Source organism: Oncorhynchus nerka, unplaced genomic scaffold (assembly GCF_034236695.1).
Source record: "Oncorhynchus nerka isolate Pitt River unplaced genomic scaffold, Oner_Uvic_2.0 unplaced_scaffold_1285, whole genome shotgun sequence".
NCBI lineage: Eukaryota > Metazoa > Chordata > Actinopteri > Salmoniformes > Salmonidae > Oncorhynchus > Oncorhynchus nerka.
This window is the reverse complement of record NW_027040059.1, coordinates 60254-81202: the sequence shown is the minus strand read 5'-3', so window position 1 is coordinate 81202 and position 20949 is coordinate 60254. Positions and strand designations below refer to the sequence as shown.

The 20949-nt window shown below is 45.5% G+C and overlaps 1 protein-coding gene across 1 annotated transcript in view; it reads right to left on the bottom strand.

The window, feature by feature from the left end:
* Nucleotides 1-10504: 10504 nt before the first annotated feature.
* LOC115125764 (caskin-1-like) overlaps nt 10505-20949 on the bottom strand; it is a gene marked incomplete at its 5' end in the record, with an annotated part of 54670 nt that continues 44225 nt past the window's right edge. Inside the window, 1 exon segment of the mRNA XM_065015772.1 lies at nt 10505-11798. Coding sequence (XP_064871844.1) covers nt 11702-11798 — 97 coding nt within the window.

The following is a 20949-nucleotide window of genomic DNA, read 5'->3' as shown; positions in this document are numbered from 1 at the left end:
AAACGGATCATGATCAATGTGTTACTAATCTGATATCAGTCTGGGGGTAATGTAGTAACTGATCGTGACAATGTGTTACTAATGGATGTTATCAGTCTGGGGGGGTAATGTAGTAATATATGTGATCAGTGGGGGTAGTAATGTAGAAACTGATCATGTCAATGTGTTACTAATTGATATCAGTCTGGGGGTAATGTAGTAACTGATCGTGACAATGTGTTACTAATGGATGTTATCAGTCGGGGGGTAATGTAGTAATATATGTGATCAGTCGGGGGGGGGTAGTAATGTAGAAACTGATCATGTCAATGTGTTACTAATGGATGTTATCAGTCGGGGGGTAATGTAGTAATATATGTGATCAGTCGGGGGGGTAATGTAGTAATATATGTGATCAGTCGGGGGGGGTAATGTAGAAACTGATCATGTCTTCTCTCTGATCCTAGATCTGTTAGATGTTCTGTTGGGGGGGGTAATGTAGTAATATATGTGATCAGTCTGGGGGGTAATGTAGTAATATATGTTATCAGTCTGGGGGGTAATGTAGTAATATATGTGATCAGTCTGGGGGGTAATGTAGTAATATATGTGATCAGTCGGGGGGGTAATGTAGTAACTGATCATGTCTTCTCTCTGATCCTAGATCTGTTAGATGTTCTGTTGGGGGGGGTAATGTAGTAATATATGTGATCAGTCTGGGGGGTAATGTAGTAATATATGTGATCAGTCTGGGGGGTAATGTAGTAACTGATCATGTTCTGTTGTATACTTGATGTACGCCTGATTTATCTGATCATTAAAATACTGTACACTTTCAAGTGTGTGACTGATCCCTAATGTTACAATAGTGTACACTTTGAAGTGTGTGACTGATCCCTAATGTTACAATAGTGTACACTCTGAAGTGTGTGACTGATCCCTAATGTTACAATAGTGTACACTTTGAAGTGTGTGACTGATCCCTAAAGTTACAATAGTGTACACTCTGAAGTGTGTGACTGATCCCTAATGTTACAATAGTGTACACTTTGAAGTGTGTGACTGATCCCTAATGTTACAATAGTGTACACTCTGAAGTGTGTGACTGATCCCTAATGTTACAATAGTGTACACTTTGAAGTGTGTGACTGATCCCTAATGTTACAATAGTGTACACTTTGAAGTGTGTGACTGATCCCTAATGTTACAATAGTGTACACTTTGAAGTGTGTGACTGATCCCTAATGTTAAAATACTGTACACTTTGAAGTGTGTGACTGATCCCTAATGTTACAATAGTGTACACTTTGAAGTGTGTGACTGATCCCTAATGTTACAATAGTGTACACTTTGAAGTGTGTGACTGATCCCTAATGTTACAATAGTGTACACTTTGAAGTGTGTGACTGATCCCTAATGTTAAAATACTGTACACTTTGAAGTGTGTGACTGATCCCTAATGTTACAATAGTGTACACTTTGAAGTGTGTGACTGATCCCTAATGTTACAATAGTGTACACTTTGAAGTGTGTGACTGATCCCTAATGTTACAATAGTGTACACTTTGAAGTGTGTGACTGATCCCTAATGTTACAATAGTGTACACTTTGAAGTGTGTGACTGATCCCTAATGTTACAATAGTGTACACTTTGAAGTGTGTGACTGATCCCTAATGTTACAATAGTGTACACTTTGAAGTGTGTGACTGATCCCTAATGTTACAATACTGTACACTTTGAAGTGTGTGACTGATCCCTAATGTTACAATACTGTACACTTTGAAGTGTGTGACTGATCCCTAATGTTACAATAGTGTACACTTTGAAGTGTGTGACTGATCCCTAATGTTAAAATACTGTACACTTTGAAGTGTGTGACTGATCCCTAATGTTACAATAGTGTACACTCTGAAGTGTGTGACTGATCCCTAATGTTACAATAGTGTACACTTTGAAGTGTGTGACTGATCCCTAATGTTAAAATACTGTACACTCTGAAGTCTGTGACTGGTCCCCCTGGATCGGCCGGGTGGGTCCCTCCCCCGTCGTGGATCGGCCGGGCCGGTGCCTCCCCCCCGTGGATCGGCCGGGCCGGTGCCCCCCGTGGATCGGCTGGGCCGGTGGCCCCCCCCGTGGTTCGGCCGGGCCGGTTGCCACCCCCCCGTTGTTCGAGGACTCCAGGTTAAGAACCACTGTGTGCTGTAACAGATGACCATCGTGAATATCTCCACAGCTCTCTGCTGCCCCCCTCTGGGCCTCAGATGTAACAGACGCTGGGCGATAATAGTGGTTACATTTTCAGTCAGAATTCACACACTAAAACCACAGGATGCTTCATTCAGTACAGTGATGACCAGGGTGTATTCTGGGAGATAACTGCCTTCAGCTCTCTGTGCTGTGTTCTCTGGTCTGAAGGCTGGTCGTGTCCTCTGGTCTGAAGGCTGGTCGTGTCCTCTGGTCTGAAGGCTGGTCGTGTTCTCTGGTCTGAAGGCTGGTCGTGTTCTCTGGTCTGAAGGCTGGTCGTGTTCTCTGGTCTGAAGGCTGGTCGTGTTCTCTGGTCTGAAGGCTGGTCGTGTTCTCTGGTCTGAAGGCTGGTTGCGTAGGTGAATGTTGGTGTTGGACACAGGCAGGCAAACAGACGCACGTACAGTTTACATTTAAACTCAGTTTTTCCACAATTCCTGACATTTAATCCCAGTACAAATTCCCTGTCTTAGGTCAGTTAGGATCACCACTTTATTTTAGGAATATGAAATATCAGAATAATAGTAGAGAGAGTGATTTATTTAAACTTTTATTTCTTTCATCACATTCCCACTGGGTCAGAATTTTACATACACTCAATTAGTACTTGGTAGCATTGCCTTTAAATTGTTTAACTTGGGTCAAACGTTTCGGGTAGCCTTCCACAAGCTTCCCACAATAAGTTGGGTGAATTTTGGCCCATTCCTCCAGACAGAGCTGGTGTAACGGAGTCAGGTTTGTAGGCCTCCTTGCTCACACACACTTTTTTCAGTTCTACCCACAAATCTTCTATGGGATTGAGGTCAGGGCTTTGTGATGGCCACTCCAATACCTTGACTTTGTTGTCCTTCAGCCATTTTGCCACAACTTTGGAAGTATGCTTGGGGTCAATGTCCATTTGGAAGAACCATTTGTGACCAAACTTTAACTTCCTGACTGATGTCTTGAGATGTTGCATCAACATATCCACATAATTGTCCTCCCTCATGATGCTGATTTCTTTAGATTTTCCCAAGATGTCAAGCTAAGAGGCACTGAGTTTGAAGGTAGGCCTTGAAATACATCCACAGGTACACCTCCAATTGACTCAAATGATGTCAATTAACCTATCAGAGGCTTCTAAAGCCATGACATCATTTTCTGGAATTTTCCAAGCTGTTTAAAGGCACAGTCAGCTTAGTGTATGTAAACTTCTGACCCACTGGAATTGTGACACAGTGAATTATAAGAGAAATAATCTGTCTGTAAACAATTGTTGGAGAAATGACTTGTGTCATGCACAAAGTAGATGTCCTAACCGACTTGCCAAAACTATAGTTTGTTAACAAGAAATGTGTGGAGTGGTTGAAAAATGACTTTTAATGACTCCAACCTAAGTGTATGTAAACTAGTTTTAATGTAAACTTCTAACTTCAACTGTAGGCAGACAGACAGACAAACAGACAGACACACACAGACAGACACACAGGCAGACACGCAGACAGACACACAGGCAGACACGCAGACAGACAGACAGACAGTCCGGCAGGCAGGCAGACAGACAGGCAGGCAGGCAGACAGACAGACAGGCAGGCAGGCAGCCAGGCAGACAGACAGACAGGCAGGCAGGCAGACACACGTAGACAGGCAGGCAGACAGACAGACAGACACACGTAGACAGGCAGGCAGACAGACAGACAGACAGACAGACAGACAGACACACGCAGACAGACAGACAGACAGACACACGCAGACAGACAGACAGACAGACACACGCAGACAGACAGACAGACAGACAGACAGACAGACAGACACACGCAGACAGACAGACAGACAGACAGACAGACAGACAGACACACGCAGACAGACAGACAGACAGACAGACAGACAGACAGACAGACACACGCAGACAGACAGACAGACAGACAGACAGACACACGCAGACAGACAGACGACAGACAGACAGACAGACAGACAGACAGACAGACAGACAGACAGACAGACAGACAGACAGACAGACACACGTAGACAGACAGACAGACAGTAGTAAAAGAGCCCAGTGGAACAGAGTTTGTATAGAACATTTATTTATTCTGAGAGGAATAAATCCATAGATGCATCACTGCAAGCACACCACGTTCCCACCGACTGGTTCATACTGTCAACACACAGCAGAGTAGCTACAACACACACACACACACACACACACACTCTTGCAGCGGGGCCCAGAAACCACTCTGGTCTCTGTCGATGCTCACAAGCCAACGTAAAAACAACTTTTTATTGTTAAAAACCAAAAACAAACAAAAACAGTACAAGGTTCCCTCCCTCTGTTTTGACCATGGCTGTTCTAATTTAATATTCAGTTCCCCCCTCTGTTTTGACCATGGCTGTTCTAATTTAATATTCAGTCCCTCCCCCTCTGTTTTGACCATGGCTGTTCTAATTTAATATTCAGTCCCTCCCTCTGTTTTGACCATGGCTGTTCTAATTTAATATTCAGTCCCTCCCCCTCTGTTTTGACCATGGCTGTTCTAATTTAATATTCAGTTCCTCCCCTCTGTTTTGACCATGGCTGTTCTAATTTAATATTCAGTTCCTCCTCCCTCTGTTTTGACCATGGCTGTTCTAATTTAATATTCAGTTCCTCCTCCCTCCGTTTTGACCATGGCTGTTCTAATTTAATATTCAGTTCCTCCCTCTGTTTTGACCATGGCTGTTCTAATTTAATATTCCGTTCCTCCCTCTGTTTTGACCATGGCTGTTCTAATTTAATATTCAGTTCCTCCTCCCTCTGTTTTGACCATGGCTGTTCTAATTTAATAGTTCCTCCCTCTGTTTTCATGGCTGTTCTAATTTAATATTCTCCTCCCTCTGTTTTGACCATGGCTGTTCTAATTTAATATTCAGTTTCCTCCCTCTGTTTTGACCATGGCTGTTCTAATTTAATATTCAGTTCCTCCTCCCTCTGTTTTGACCATGGCTGTTCTAATTTAATATTCCGTTCCTCCCTCTGTTTTGACCATGGCTGTTCAAATGTAATATTCAGTTCCTCCCTCTGTTTTGACCATGGCTGTTCTAATTTAATATTCCGTTCCTCCCTCTGTTTTGACCATGGCTGTTCTAATTTAATATTCAGTTCCCTCCCTCGGTTTTGACCATGGCTGTTCTAATTTAATATTCAGCCCCCCCTCTGTTTTTTGAGCATGGCTGCTCCAATTTAATATTCACCCCCCCAACACAAAGAAAGGAGGAGAATGAGCGAGACTCAGGAAGATAAAAGCAGCGTTGGAAAAACATCCAGCTATATTTACACACATTGGGCTGACAGACGCTGATCTTGAATCAGTTCTGTGTTTCCCCTCGATGCTTTAAGGTTAAGAGGGAAGAAGATGGTCCTAGATTTGTGGTTAGGGCCAACTTCTCCTCAGGGCGGTACAACCCATCTCAGATTGGGTCGGGATAGAGTCTGGGAGAGATGCTTTAAGGTTTAAGAGGGAAGAAGATGGTCCTAGATTTGTGGTTAGGGCCAACTTCTCCTCAGGGCGGTACAACCCATCTCAGATTGGGTCGGGATAGAGTCTGGGAGAGATGCTTTAAGGTTTAAGAGGGAAGAAGATGGTCCTAGATTTGTGGTTAGGGCCAACTTCTCCTCAGGGCGGTACAACCCATCTCAGATTGGGTCAGGATAGAGTCTGGGAGAGATGCTTTAAGGTTAAGAGATTTGTGGTTAGGGCCAACTTCTCCTCAGGGCGGTACAACCCATCTCAGTTTGGGTCGGGATAGAGTCTGGGAGAGATGCTTTAAGGTTAAGAGGGAAGAAGATGGTCCTAGATTTGTGGTTAGGGCCAACTTCTCCTCAGGGCGGTACAACCCATCTCAGTTTGGGTCAGGATAGAGTCTGGGAGAGATGCTTTAAGGTTTAAGAGGGAAGAAGATGGTCCTAGATTTGTGGTTAGGGCCAACTTCTCCTCAGGGCGGTACAACCCATCTCAGATTGGGTCGGGATAGAGTCTGGGAGAGATGCTTTAAGGTTAAGAGATTTGTGGTTAGGGCCAACTTCTCCTCAGGGCGGTACAACCCATCTCAGATTGGGTCAGGATAGAGTCTGGGAGAGATGCTTTAAGGTTAAGAGATTTGTGGTTAGGGCCAACTTCTCCTCAGGGCGGTACAACCCATCTCAGTTTGGGTCAGGATAGAGTCTGGGAGAGATGCTTTAAGGTTAAGAGGGAAGAAGATGGTCCTAGATTTGTGGTTAGGGCCAACTTCTCCTCAGGGCGGTACAACCCATCTCAGTTTGGGTCAGGATAGAGTCTGGGAGAGATGCTTTAAGGTTAAGAGGGAAGAAGATGGTCCTAGATTTGTGGTTAGGGCCAACTTCTCCTCAGGGCGGTACAACCCATCTCAGTTTGGGTCAGGATAGAGTCTGGGAGAGATGCTTTAAGGTTTAAGAGGGAAGAAGATGGTCCTAGATTTGTGGTTAGGGCCAACTTCTCCTCAGGGCGGTACAACCCATCTCAGATTGGGTCAGGATAGAGTCTGGGAGAGATGCTTTAAGGTTAAGAGATTTGTGGTTAGGGCCAACTTCTCCTCAGGGCGGTACAACCCATCTCAGTTTGGGTCGGGATAGAGTCTGGGAGAGATGCTTTAAGGTTAAGAGGGAAGAAGATGGTCCTAGATTTGTGGTTAGGGCCAACTTCTCCTCAGGGCGGTACAACCCATCTCAGTTTGGGTCGGGATAGAGTCTGGGAGAGATGCTTTAAGGTTTAAGAGGGAAGAAGATGGTCCTAGATTTGTGGTTAGGGCCAACTTCTCCTCAGGGCGGTACAACCCATCTCAGATTGGGTCGGGATAGAGTCTGGGAGAGATGCTTTAAGGTTTAAGAGGGAAGAAGATGGTCCTAGATTTGTGGTTAGGGCCAACTTCTCCTCAGGGCGGTACAACCCATCTCAGATTGGGTCAGGATAGAGTCTGGGAGAGATGCTTTAAGGTTAAGAGATTTGTGGTTAGGGCCAACTTCTCCTCAGGGCGGTACAACCCATCTCAGTTTGGGTCGGGATAGAGTCTGGGAGAGATGCTTTAAGGTTAAGAGATTTGTGGTTAGGGCCAACTTCTCCTCAGGGCGGTACAACCCATCTCAGATTGGGTCGGGATAGAGTCGGGAAGAGGAGAGAGATGGGACTGGAGTCATGTGACCAGAAGTTGTGGAGGTTTATGTAACTGAGGTGATTCTGTGAACATGAAAGACTTGTTTAGCTCTCAGAGATAATGGCTCAGCCCTTCGCTCAAGGAAGCTAACGCAAGTCTTGTGACCCGGGGTTCAAGCCATCGAGACCGGTGTCTGTCGTCATTAAACATGCAGCACTTTGGGGGTCGGTCGATCACCTGGATGACCGACTAACCCCACCCGGACCACCCGGACATGAAGACAGGCCCAGACCACCCGGACATGAAGACAGGCCCGGACCACCCAGACATGAAGACAGACCCGGACATGAAGACAGGCCCAGACCACCCAGACATGAAGACAGGCCCGGACAAACCGGACATGAAGACAGGCCACATCATAAAATCAACTTTAAACACCTACTGCCTTCAGAACAAACCCACATCATAAAATCAGAATTTAAAAACATTTTCTTTGTTGTTGAAAATTAGGCCCACCATATTACTGAAGACAGGCCCAGATATATAGACAGGCCCAGATCATATGGATTATGTCAACATTCCAACTATTCTCTTCACGTAAAGAGGTTAAAGGTTACCAGATAGACCTCACCTGGACATGAAGACAGGTTTAGGTGGGGGGGGACAGGCCCGGACCACCAGATAGAGGCCCAGATCACCCGGACATGTGAGGCCCAGATCAGGACATGAAGACAGGCCCGGACCACCGGACATGAAGACCTCACTGGACATGAAGACAGGTTTAGGTGGGGGGAGAAACAGGCCCAGATAGACCTCACTGAAAATAAAAAGAACCTAAGAAAGATAATTTACAGGTTTGAGAACATACATGTACTTTACAACTTTCAGAACAAAGATGCCTTCAGAACCTCACATCATAAAATCGAATTTAAAAAGCATTTTCTTTGGGCAAAATTATCCACATATTACTATATATATATATATATAGATCATTATGACCTCTATTCTCTGTGACGTTAGCAGGTTTACTGTGACGTTAGCAGGGGGGGACGTTAACAGATAGACCTCACTGTGACGTTAGCAGGTTTAGGGGGGACGTTACCAGATAGACCTCACTGTGACGTTAGCAGGTTTAGGGGGGCGTTACCAGATAGACCTCACTGTGACGTTAGCAGGTTTAGGGGGAACGTTACCAGGGGGGACGTTACCAGATAGACCTCACTGTGATGTTAGCAGGTTTAGGGGGGGGCGTTACCAGATAGACCTCACTGTGATGTTAGCAGGTTTTAGGGGGGACTTTAACAGATAGACCTCACTGTGACGTTAGCAGGTTTAGGGGGGGGACGTTAACAGATAGACCTCACTGTGACGTTAGCAGGTTTAGGTGGGGGAGAACGTTACCAGATAGACCTCACTGTGACGTTAGCAGGTTTAGGTGACGTGAGCAGGGGGGCGTTACCAGATAGACCTCACTGTGACGTTAGCAGGTTTAGGGGGCGTTACCAGATAGACCTCACTGTGATGTTAGCAGGTTTAGGGGGGCGTTACCAGATAGACCTCACTGTGATGTTAGCAGGTTTTAGGGGGGGACTTTAACAGATAGACCTCACTGTGACGTTAGCAGGTTTAGGGGGAGAACGTTACCAGATAGACCTCACTGTGACGTTAGCAGGTTTAGGTGGGGGGGCGTTACCAGATAGACCTCACTGTGACGTTAGCAGGTTTAGGGGGGACGTTAACAGATAGACCTCACTGTGATGTTAGCAGGTTTAGGTGGGGGGACGGTACCAGATAGACCTCACTGTGATGTTAGCAGGTTTAGGTGGGGGGGACGTTAACAGATAGACCTCACTGTGACGTTAGCAGGTTTAGGGGGACGTTACCAGATAGATCTCACTGTGACGTTAGCAGGTTTAGGTGGGGGGGGCGTTAACAGATAGACCTCACTGTGACGTTAGCAGGTTTAGGTGGGGGGCGTTACCAGATAGACCTCACTGTGACGTTAGCAGGTTTAGGGGGGACGTTACCAGATAGACCTCACTGTGACGTTAGCAGGTTTAGGGGGACGTTAACATTACATTGCTGTACCGTTTATATAAACCGCGGTGATTTGCCTGATGACGTCGGAGATCGTCATGGCAACGTGAGGGCTGGCGATAGGGTGGAGCGGAGGGATGGAGGGAGCGAGAGAGGAGAAAATAGAGCGAGAGAGAATAGTGAGGGGAGAGAGAATAGTGAGGGGAGAGAGAGAGAATAGTGAGGGAGAAAGAGAATAGTGAGGGGAGAGAGAGAATAGTGAGGGGAGAGAGAGAGAATAGTGAGGAGAGAGAGAGAATAGTGAGGAGAGAGAGAGAATAGTGAGGGGAGAGAGAATAGTGAGGGGAGAGAGAGAGAATAGTGAGGGGAGAGAGAGAATAGTGAGGGGAGATATAGTGAGGGGAGAGAGAGAATAGTGAGGAGAGAGAGAGAATAGTGAGGGGAGAGAGAATAGTGAAGGGGAGAGAGAGAGAATAGTGAGGGAGAAAGAGGGCGAGAGGGAGAGAGAGAATAGTGAGGGGAGGGAGAGAGAGAATAGTGAGGGGAGGGAGAGAGAGATTAGTGAGGGGAGAGAGAGAGATAATAGTGAGGGAGAAAGAGGGCGAGAGGGAGAGAGAGAATAGTGAGGGGAGGGAGAGAGAGAATAGTGAGGGGAGGGAGAGAGAGAATAGTGAGGGGAGGGAGAGAGAATAGTGAGGGGAGGGAGAGAGAGAATAGTGAGGGGAGGGAGAGAGAGAATAGTTGAGGGGAGGGAGAGAGAGAATAGTGAGGGAGAGAGAGAGAATAGTGAGGGGAGAGAGAGAATAGTGAAGGGGAGAGAGAGAGAATAGTGAAGGGGAGAGAGAGAGAATAGTGAGGGGAGAGAGAGAGAATAGTGAGGGGGAGAGAGAATAGTGAGGGGGGAGAGAGAGAATAGTGAAGGGGAGAGAGAGAATAGTGAGGGGGGAGAGAGAATAGTGAGGGGGAGAGAGAGAATAGTGAAGGGGAGAGAGAGAATAGTGAGGGGAGAGAGAGAGAATAGTGAGGGGGAGAGAGAGAATAGTGAGGGGGAGAGAGAGAATAGTGAGGGGGAGAGAGAGAATAGTGAGGGGGGAGAGAGAGAATAGTGAGGGGGAGAGAGAGAATAGTGAGGGGGAGAGAGAGAGAATAGTGAGGGGGGAGAGAGAGAGAATAGTGAGGGGGGAGAGAGAGAATAGTGAAGGAGAGAAAGAGGGCGAGAGAATAGTGAAGGAGAGAGATGCAGTAAAGTAGAGGAATTGGAGATGAGCCACCATCACCATCACCCCCGGCTTGAAGTGAGGACTCTGTTCCCCTCCCTCTGATCCTCGTGGAAGTTCAGCGTTTTAATGTCACTGGAATATAAAGGCAACGTTGCCGCGACAACGCTGTATATGTCGTGTGAAAGGGGACCTTTTGACATCTCTTATTCCGCCATCTGTACCACTTCATCTCTCCAGACTGAACAGAGCCCTTCGTTCCAGTTCAGTCAGCCCGTAACCACGCTAAGTAAACTTAAGCTATACTTTCTCTATTGTGCAGTAGAGGTCAACATGGTACTGAACCTCTAGAACCCTTGACCCCCCCACCTGAGCCCAAGACTCAACACTGTGCTGTGTTAATAACAGGGAGGGAGGGGTATGTTATGGAAGGAGGATAGAATAACATCGGAATCTGGCCTCTGGAGGCGGGGCTTGTACAGGAAGTTCTGCCATTCCGAAGCCCTTTACATCCAACCAGCTGTCATCTCCTCCTCTCCGTCCAGAACACTCACTATTCCAGAACACTCACGATTCCAGAACAGTGACGATTCCAGAACAGTGACGATTCCAGAACACTCACGATTCCAGAACACTCACGATTCCAGAACACACACTTCAGGAGCAGAGTTACATTTTGGTCACATTAAAATTCCAGCGATTCATAAACATGACAACAGCATAACCATTCAACAGAGAAGACCAAATCGTATATCTATATATTTTATATATATATATTTATAATATGACTGAACTAATGCATGACTCTCTCTCTCAGAGAGGAGCCTGTTTTCTGTAAATATAAACGCTCTTCATGCTGACAATGTACACATCACATACCATAACTACAATTCATCACATGAGGCTGTAACTGCTTGTTTAAGCTGTGACAGGACAGCCTAGCGGCCAAGAGTTCTCCTCTGTAATGGAGTGGTCCTCTGTCCTTTAGTGGACAGAGGAGGATGGAGAGAGAGAGAGGAGCGTTGTGCCTGCGGAGGTAAGGAGGAAGTCCTGAGGCAGGCTGCTTTGTCACGGGGACGGCCAGCTGTTGTCATGGTTACTCCAACATGGCGTCAAGCTGGTCGGCCAGGTCGTCAAACATGCTGCCGATGTCGTCAAGGATACTGACTGTCGTCTTCTCCTCTGCAACCCAACTACACACGGACGGACAGACACGCACACACACACAACGAAGCATTGTGAGGATAATGCGTCTGTCTGGTATACTGTCTTTATCTGTTTTAATTGTACAGTAAATCAAGTTATTATTATTATTATTATATTCTGTAGTAACCAAACGCAGCAGGTGTGAAAGAAAGGTCTGAAACTAGATCCGCTAAAAACTGGTCTGAAACTAGATCCCCTACAAACTGGTCTGAAACTAGATCCCCTACAAACTGATCTGAAACTAGATCCCCTACAAACTGGTCCGAAACTAGATCCCCTACAAACTGGTCTGAAACTAGATCCCCCTACATACTGGTCTGAAACTAGATCCCCTACAAACTGGTCTGAAACTAGATCCCCTACAAACTGGCCTGAAACTAGATCCGCTACATACTGGCCTGAAACTAGATCCCCCTACAAACTGGTCTGAAACTAGATCCCCCTACATACTGGTCTGAAACTAGATCCGCTAAAAACTGGTCTGAAACTAGATCCCCCTACAAACTGGTCTGAAACTAGATCCCTCTACAAACTGGTCCGAAACTAGATCCCCTACAAACTGGTCTGAAAAACTACAAACTGGTCTGAAATCCCCCTGGTCTGAAACTAGATCCCCTACAAACTGGTCTGAAACTAGATCCCCCTACAAACTGGTCTGAAACTACAAAGATCCCCTACAAACTGGTCTGAAACTAGATCCCTACAAACTGGTCAAACTGGTCTGAAACTAGATCCCCTACAAACTGGTCTGAAACTAGATCCCCACATACAAACTGGTCTGAAACTAGATCCCCTACAAACTGGTCTGAAACTAGATCCCCATACATACTGGTCTGAAACTAGATCCCCATACATACTGGTCTGAAACTAGATCCCCTACAAACTGGTCTGATCCCCTACAAACTAGATCCCCTACAAACTGGTCTGAAACTAGATCCCCTACAAACTGGTCTGAAACTAGATCCCCAAACTGGTCTGAAACTAGATCCCCTACAAACTGGTCTGAAACTAGATCCCCTACCCTGAAACTAGATACTGGTCTGAAACTAGATCCCCTACATACTGGTCTGAAACTAGATCCCCTACAAACTGGTCTGAAACTAGATCCCCTACAAACTGGTCTGAAACTAGATCCCCTACAAACTGGTCTGAAACTAGATCCCTACTACTGGTCTGAAACTAGATCCCCTACAAACTGGTCTGAAACTAGATCCCCCCAAACTGGTCAGATCCCCTACATACTGGTCTGAAACTAGATACAAACTGGTCTGAAACTAGATACAAACTGGTCTGAAACTAGATCCCCAAACTGGTCTGAAACTAGATCCCCTACAAACTGGTCTGAAACTAGATCCCCTACAAACTGGTCTGAAACTAGATCCCCTACAAACTGGTCTGAAACTAGATCCCCTACAAACTGGTCTGAAACTAGATCCCCATACATACTGGTCTGAAACTAGATCCCCTACAAACTGGTCTGAAACTAGATCCCCCAAACTGGTCTGAAACAGAACTGGTCTGAAAACTGGTCTAGATCCCCTACAAACTGGTCTGAAACTAGATCCCCTACAAACTGGTCTGAAACTAGATCCCCTACAAACTGGTCTGAAACTAGATCCCCTACAAACTGGTCTGAAACTAGATCCCCTACAAACTGGTCTGAAACTAGATACCCTGGTCTGAAACTAGATACTGGTCTGAAAAGATCCCCTACAAACTGGTCTGAAACTAGATCCCCTACAAACTGGTCAAACTGGTCTGAAACTAGATCCCCTACAAACTGGTCTGAAACTAGATCCCCTACATACTGGTCTGAAACTAGATCCCCTACAAACTGGTCTGAAACTAGATCCCCTACATACTGGTCTGAAACTAGATCCCCTACAAACTGGTCTGAAACTAGATCCCCCAAACTGGTCTGAAACTAGATACTGGTCTGAAACTAGATCCCCTACAAACTGGTCTGAAACTAGATCCCCTACAAACTGGTCTGAAACTAGATCCCCTACAAACTGGTCTGAAACTAGATCCCCTACAAACTGGTCTGAAACTAGATCCCCTACAAACTGGTCTGAAACTAGATCCCCTACAAACTGGTCTCTGAAACTAGATCCCTACAAACTGGTCTGAAACTAGATCCCCTACAAACTGGTCTGAAACTAGATCCCCTACAAACTGGTCTGAAAAACTGGTCTGAAACTAGATCCCCATACAAACTGGTCTGAAACTAGATCCCCTACAAACTGGTCTGAAACTAGATCCCCATACAAACTGGTCTGAAGATCCCCTACAAACTGGTCTGAAACTAGATCCCCTACAAACTGGTCTGAAACTAGATCCCCTACAAACTGGTCTGAAACTAGATCCCCTACAAACTGGTCTGAAACTAGATCCCCTACAAACTGGTCTGAAACTAGATCCCCATACAACTGGTCTGAAACTAGATCCCCTACAAACTGGTCTGAAACTAGATCCCCTACAAACTGGTCCCCTACAAACTGGTCTGAAACTAGATCCCCATACATACTGGTCTGAAACTAGATCCCCTACAAACTGGTCTGAAACTAGATCCCCTAGATCCCCTACAAACTGGTCTGAAACTAGATCCCCTACAAACTGGTCTGAAACTAGATCCCCCAAACTGGTCTGAAACATACTGGTCTGAAACTAGATCCCCTACAAACTGGTCTGAAACTAGATCCCCTACATACTGGTCTGAAACTAGATACAAACCCCTAGATCCCCTAAACTGGTCTGAAACTAGATCCCCTACAAACTGGTCTGAAACTAGATCCCCTACAAACTGGTCTGAAACTAGATCCCCTACAAACTGGTCTGAAACTAGATCCCCTACAAACTGGTCTGAAACTAGATCCCCCCTGGTCTGAAACTAGATACTGGTCTGAAACTAGATCCCCTACATACTGGTCTGAAACTAGATCCCCTACATACTGGTCTGAAACTAGATCCCCTACATACTGGTCTGAAACTAGATCCCCTACATACTGGTCTGAAACTAGATCCCCTACAAACTGGTCTGAAACTAGATCCCCTACAAACTGGTCTGAAACTAGATCCCCTACAAACTGGTCTGAAACTAGATCCCCTACACACTGGTCTGAAACTAGTTCCCCTACAAACTGGTCTGAAACTAGATCCCCTACAAACTGGTCTGAAACTAGATCCCTCTACATACTGGTCTGAAACTAGATCCCCTAAACTGGTCTGAAACTAGATCCCCTACATACTGGTCTGAAACTAGATCCCCCTACATACTGGTCTGAAACTAGATCCCCTACATACTGGTCTGAAACTAGATCCCCTACATACTGGTCTGAAACTAGATCCCCTACATACTGGTCTGAAACTAGATCCCATACATACTGGTCTGAAACTAGATCCCCTACATACTGGTCTGAAACTAGATCCCCTACAAACTGGTCTGAAACTAGATCCCCCAAACTGGTCTGAAACAAACTGGTCTGAAACTAGATCCCCTACAAACTGGTCTGAAACTAGATCCCCTACAAACCCTGAAACAAACAAACTGGTCTGAAACTAGATCCCCTACAAACTGGTCTGAAACTAGATCCCCTACAAACTGGTCTGAAACTAGATCCCCTACAAACTGGTCTGAAACTAGATCCCCTACAAACTGGTCTGAAACTAGATCCCCTACAAACTGGTCTGAAACTAGATCCCCTACAAACTGGTCTGAAACCCCTACAAACTGGTCTGAAACTAGATCCCCTACAAACTGGTCTGAAACTAGATCCCCTAGACAAACTGGTCTGAAACTAGATCCCCTCCCCTACAAACTGGTCTGAAACTAGATCTGAAACCCTACAAACTGGTCTGAAACTAGATCCCCTACAAACTGGTCTGAAACTAGATCCCCTACAAACTGGTCTGAAACTAGATCCCCTACAAACTGGTCTGAAACTAGATCCCCTACATACTGGTCTGAAACTAGATCCCCCCCTGAAACAAACTGGTCTGAAACTAGATCCCCATACATACTGGTCTGAAACTAGATCCCCATACATACTGGTCTGAAACTAGATCCCCTACAAACTGGTCTGAAACTAGATCCCCTACAAACTGGTCTGAAACTAGATCCCCTACAAACTGGTCTGAAACTAGATCCCCTACAAACTGGTCTGAAACTAGATCCCCATACATACTGGTCTGAAACTAGATCCCCTACAAACTGGTCTGAAACTAGATCCCCTACAAACTGGTCTGAAACTAGATCCCCTACAAACTGGTCTGAAACTAGATCCCCATACATACTGGTCTGAAACTAGATCCCCATACATACTGGTCTGAAACTAGATCCCCATACATACTGGTCTGCAACTAGATCCCCATACATACTGGTCTGAAACTAGATCCCCTACAAACTGGTCTGAAACTAGATCCCCTACAAACTGGTCTGAAACTAGATCCCCTACAAACTGGTCTGAAACTAGATCCCCTACAAACTGGTCTGAAACTAGATCCCCCTACATACTGGTCTGAAACTAGATCCCCTACATACTGGTCTGAAACTAGATCCCCTACAAACTGGTCTTAAACTAGATCCCCTACAAACTGGTCTGAAACTAGATCCCCTACAAACTGGTCTGAAACTAGATCCCCTACAAACTGGTCTGAAACTAGATCCCCCTACATACGGGTCTGAAACTAGATCCCCTACAAACTGGTCTGAAACTAGATCCCCCTACATACGGGTCTGAAACTAGATCCCCTACAAACTGGTCCGAAACTAGATCCCCATACATACTGGTCTGAAACTAGATCCCCATACATACTGGTCTGAAACTAGATCCCCTACAAACTGGTCCGAAACTAGATCCCTCTACAAACTGGTCCGAAACTAGATCCCCTACAAACTGGTCTGAAACTAGATCCCCTACAAACTGGTCTGAAACTAGATCCCCATACATACTGGTCTGAAACTAGATCCCCTACAAACTGGTCTGAAACTAGATCCCCTACAAACTGGTCTGAAACTAGATCCCCTACAAACTGGTCTGAAACTAGATCCCCATACATACTGGTCTGAAACTAGATCCCCATACATACTGGTCTGAAACTAGATCCCCTACAAACTGGTCTGCAACTAGATCCCCATACATACTGGTCTGCAACTAGATCCCCATACATACTGGTCTGAAACTAGATCCCCTACAAACTGGTCTGAAACTAGATCCCCTACAAACTGGTCTGAAACTGAAGATCCCCCTACATACTGGTCTGAAACTAGATCCCCCTACATACTGGTCTGAAACTAGATCCCCTACATACTGGTCTGAAACTAGATCCCCTACAAACTGGTCTTAAACTAGATCCCCTACAAACTGGTCTGAAACTAGATCCCCTACAAACTGGTCTGAAACTAGATCCCCATACATACTGGTCTGAAACTAGATCCCCTACAAACTGGTCTGAAACTAGATCCCCTACAAACTGGTCTGAAACTAGATCCCCCTACAAACTGGTCTGAAACTAGATCCCCTACAAACTGGTCTGAAACTAGATCCCCTACAAACGGGTCTGAAACTAGATCCCCATACATACTGGTCTGAAACTAGATCCCCTACAAACTGGTCCAAAACTAGATCCCCCTACAAACTGGTCTGAAAATAGATCCCCTTCAAACTGGTCTGAAACTAGATCCCCTACAAACTGGTCTGAAACTAGATCACCTACAAACTGGTCTGAAACTAGATCCCCTACAAACTGGTCTTAAACTAGATCCCCTACAAACTGGTCTGAAACTAGATCCCCATACATACTGGTCTGAAACTAGATCCCCTACAAACTGGTCTGAAACTAGATCCCCTACAAACTGGTCTGAAACTAGATCCCCATACATACTGGTCTGAAACTAGATCCCCTACAAACTGGTCTGAAACTAGATCCCCATACATACTGGTCTGAAACTAGATCCCCTACAAACTGGTCTGAAACTAGATCCCCATACATACTGGTCTGAAACTAGATCCCCTACAAACTGGTCTGAAACTAGATCCCCTACAAACTGGTCTGAAACTAGATCCCCTACAAACTGGTCTGAAACTAGGTCCCCCTACAAACTGGTCTGAAACTAGATCCCCTACAAACTGGTCTGAAACTAGATCCCCATACATACTGGTCTGAAACTAGATCCCCTACAAACTGGTCTGAAACTAGATCCCCTACAAACTGGTCTGAAACTTGATCCCCATACATACTGGTCTGAAACTAGATCCCCTACAAACTGGTCTGAAACTAGATCCCCATACATACTGGTCTGAAACTAGATCCCCTACAAACTGGTCTGAAACTAGATCCCCTACGAACTGGTCTGAAACTAGATCCCCCTACAAACTGGTCTGAAACTAGATCCCCTACAAACTGGTCTGAAACTAGATCCCCATACATACTGGTCTGAAACTAGATCCCCTACAAACTGGTCTGAAACTAGATCCCCTACAAACTGGTCTGAAACTTGATCCCCATACATACTGGTCTGAAACTAGATCCCCTACAAACTGGTCTGAAACTAGATCCCCTACAAACTGGTCTGAAACTAGATCCCCATACATACTGGTCTGAAACTAGATCCCCTACAAACTGGTCTGAAACTAGATCCCCATACATACTGGTCTGAAACTAGATCCCCTACAAACTGGTCTGAAACTAGATCCCCTACAAACTGGTCTGAAACTAGTTCCCCTACAAACTGGTCTGAAACTAGATCCCCTACAAACTGGTCTGAAACTAGATCCCCCTACATACTGGTCTGAAACTAGATCCCCCTACATACTGGTCTGAAACTAGATCCCCTACATACTGGTCTGAAACTAGATCCCCTACATACTGGTCTGAAACTAGATCCCCTACATACTGGTCTGAAACTAGATCCCCCTACATACGGGTCTGAAACTAGATCCCCTACAAACTGGTCTGAAACTAGATCCCCTACAAACTGGTCTGAAACTAGATCCCCTACAAACTGGTCTGAAACTAGATCCCCTACACACTGGTCTGAAACTAGTTCCCCTACAAACTGGTCTGAAACTAGATCCCCTACAAACTGGTCTGAAACTAGATCCCCTACATACTGGTCTGAAACTAGATCCCCTACATACTGGTCTGAAACTAGATCCCCTACATACTGGTCTGAAACTAGATCCCCTACATACTGGTCTGAAACTAGATCCCCTACATACTGGTCTGAAACTAGATCCCCTACATACTGGTCTGAAACTAGATCCCCTACATACTGGTCTGAAACTAGATCCCATACATACTGGTCTGAAACTAGATCCCCCTACATACGGGTCTGAAACTAGAACTAGATCCCTACAAACTGGTCTGAAACTAGATCCCCTACAAACTGGTCTGAAACTAGATCCCCTACAAACTGGTCTGAAACTAGATCCCCTACAAACTGGTCTGAAACTAGATCCCCTACAAACTGGTCTGAAACTAGATCCCCTACAAACTGGTCTGAAACTAGATCCCCTACATACTGGTCTGAAACTAGATCCCCCTACATACTGGTCTGAAACTAGATCCCCTACATACTGGTCTGAAACTAGATCCCCTACATACTGGTCTGAAACTAGATCCCCCTACATACTGGTCTGAAACTAGATCCCCTACAAACTGGTCTGAAACTAGATCCCCTACAAACTGGTCTGAAACTAGATCCCCTACAAACTGGTCTGAAACTAGATCCCCTACAAACTGGTCTGAAACTAGATCCCCATACATACTGGTCTGAAACTAGATCCCCTACAAACTGGTCTGAAACTAGATCCCCATACATACTGGTCTGAAACTAGATCCCTCTACATACTGGTCTGAAACTAGATCCCCCTACATACAGGTCTGAAACTAGATCCCCTACAAACTGGTCTGAAACTAGATCCCCTACAAACTGGTCTGAAACTAGATCCCCTACAAACTGGTCTGAAACTAGATCCCCCTACAAACTGGTCTGAAACTAGATCCCCATACATACTGGTCTGAAACTAGATCCCCTACAAACTGGTCTGAAACTGACTGGTCTGAAACTAGATCCCCATACATACTGGTCTGAAACTAGATCCCTACAAACTGGTCTGAAACTAGTACATACTGGTCTGAAACTAGATCCCCTACAAACTGGTCTGAAACTAGATCCCCTACAAACTGGTCTGAAACTAGATCCCCTACAAACTGGTCTGAAACTAGATCCCCTACAAACTGGTCTGAAACTAGATCCCCATACATACTGGTCTGAAACTAGATCCCCTACAAACTGGTCTGAAACTAGATCCCCTACAAACTGGTCTGAAACTAGATCCCCATACATACTGGTCTGAAACTAGATCCCCTACAAACTGGTCTGAAACTAGATCCCCTACAAACTGGTCTGAAACTAGATCCCCATTCATACTGGTCTGAAACTAGATCCCCTACAAACTGGTCTGAAACTAGATCCCCATACATACTGGTCTGAAACTAGATCCCCTACAAACTGGTCTGAAACTAGATCCCCATACATACTGGTCTGAAACTAGATCCCCTACAAACTGGTCTGAAACTAGATCCCCTACAAACTGGTCTGAAACTAGTTCTGGTCTGAAACTACAAACTGGTCTGAAACTAGATCCCCTACAAACTGGTCTGAAACTAGATCCCCCTACATACTGGTCTGAAACTAGATCCCCCTACATACTGGTCTGAAACTAGATCCCCTACATACTGGTCTGAAACTAGATCCCCTACATACTGGTCTGAAACTAGATCCCCTACATACTGGTCTGAAACAAGATCCCCCTACATACGGGTCTGAAACTAGATCCCCTACAAACTGGTCTGAAACTAGATCCCCTACAAACTGGTCTGAAACTAGATCCCCTACAAACTGGTCTGAAACTAGATCCCCTACACACTGGTCTGAAACTAGTTCCCCTACAAACTGGTCTGAAACTAGATCCCCTACAAACTGGTCTGAAACTAGATCCCCCTACATACTGGTCTGAAACTAGATCCCCCTACATACTGGTCTGAAACTAGATCCCCTACATACTGGTCTGAAACTAGATCCCCTACATACTGGTCTGAAACTAGATCCCCTACATACTGGTCTGAAACTAG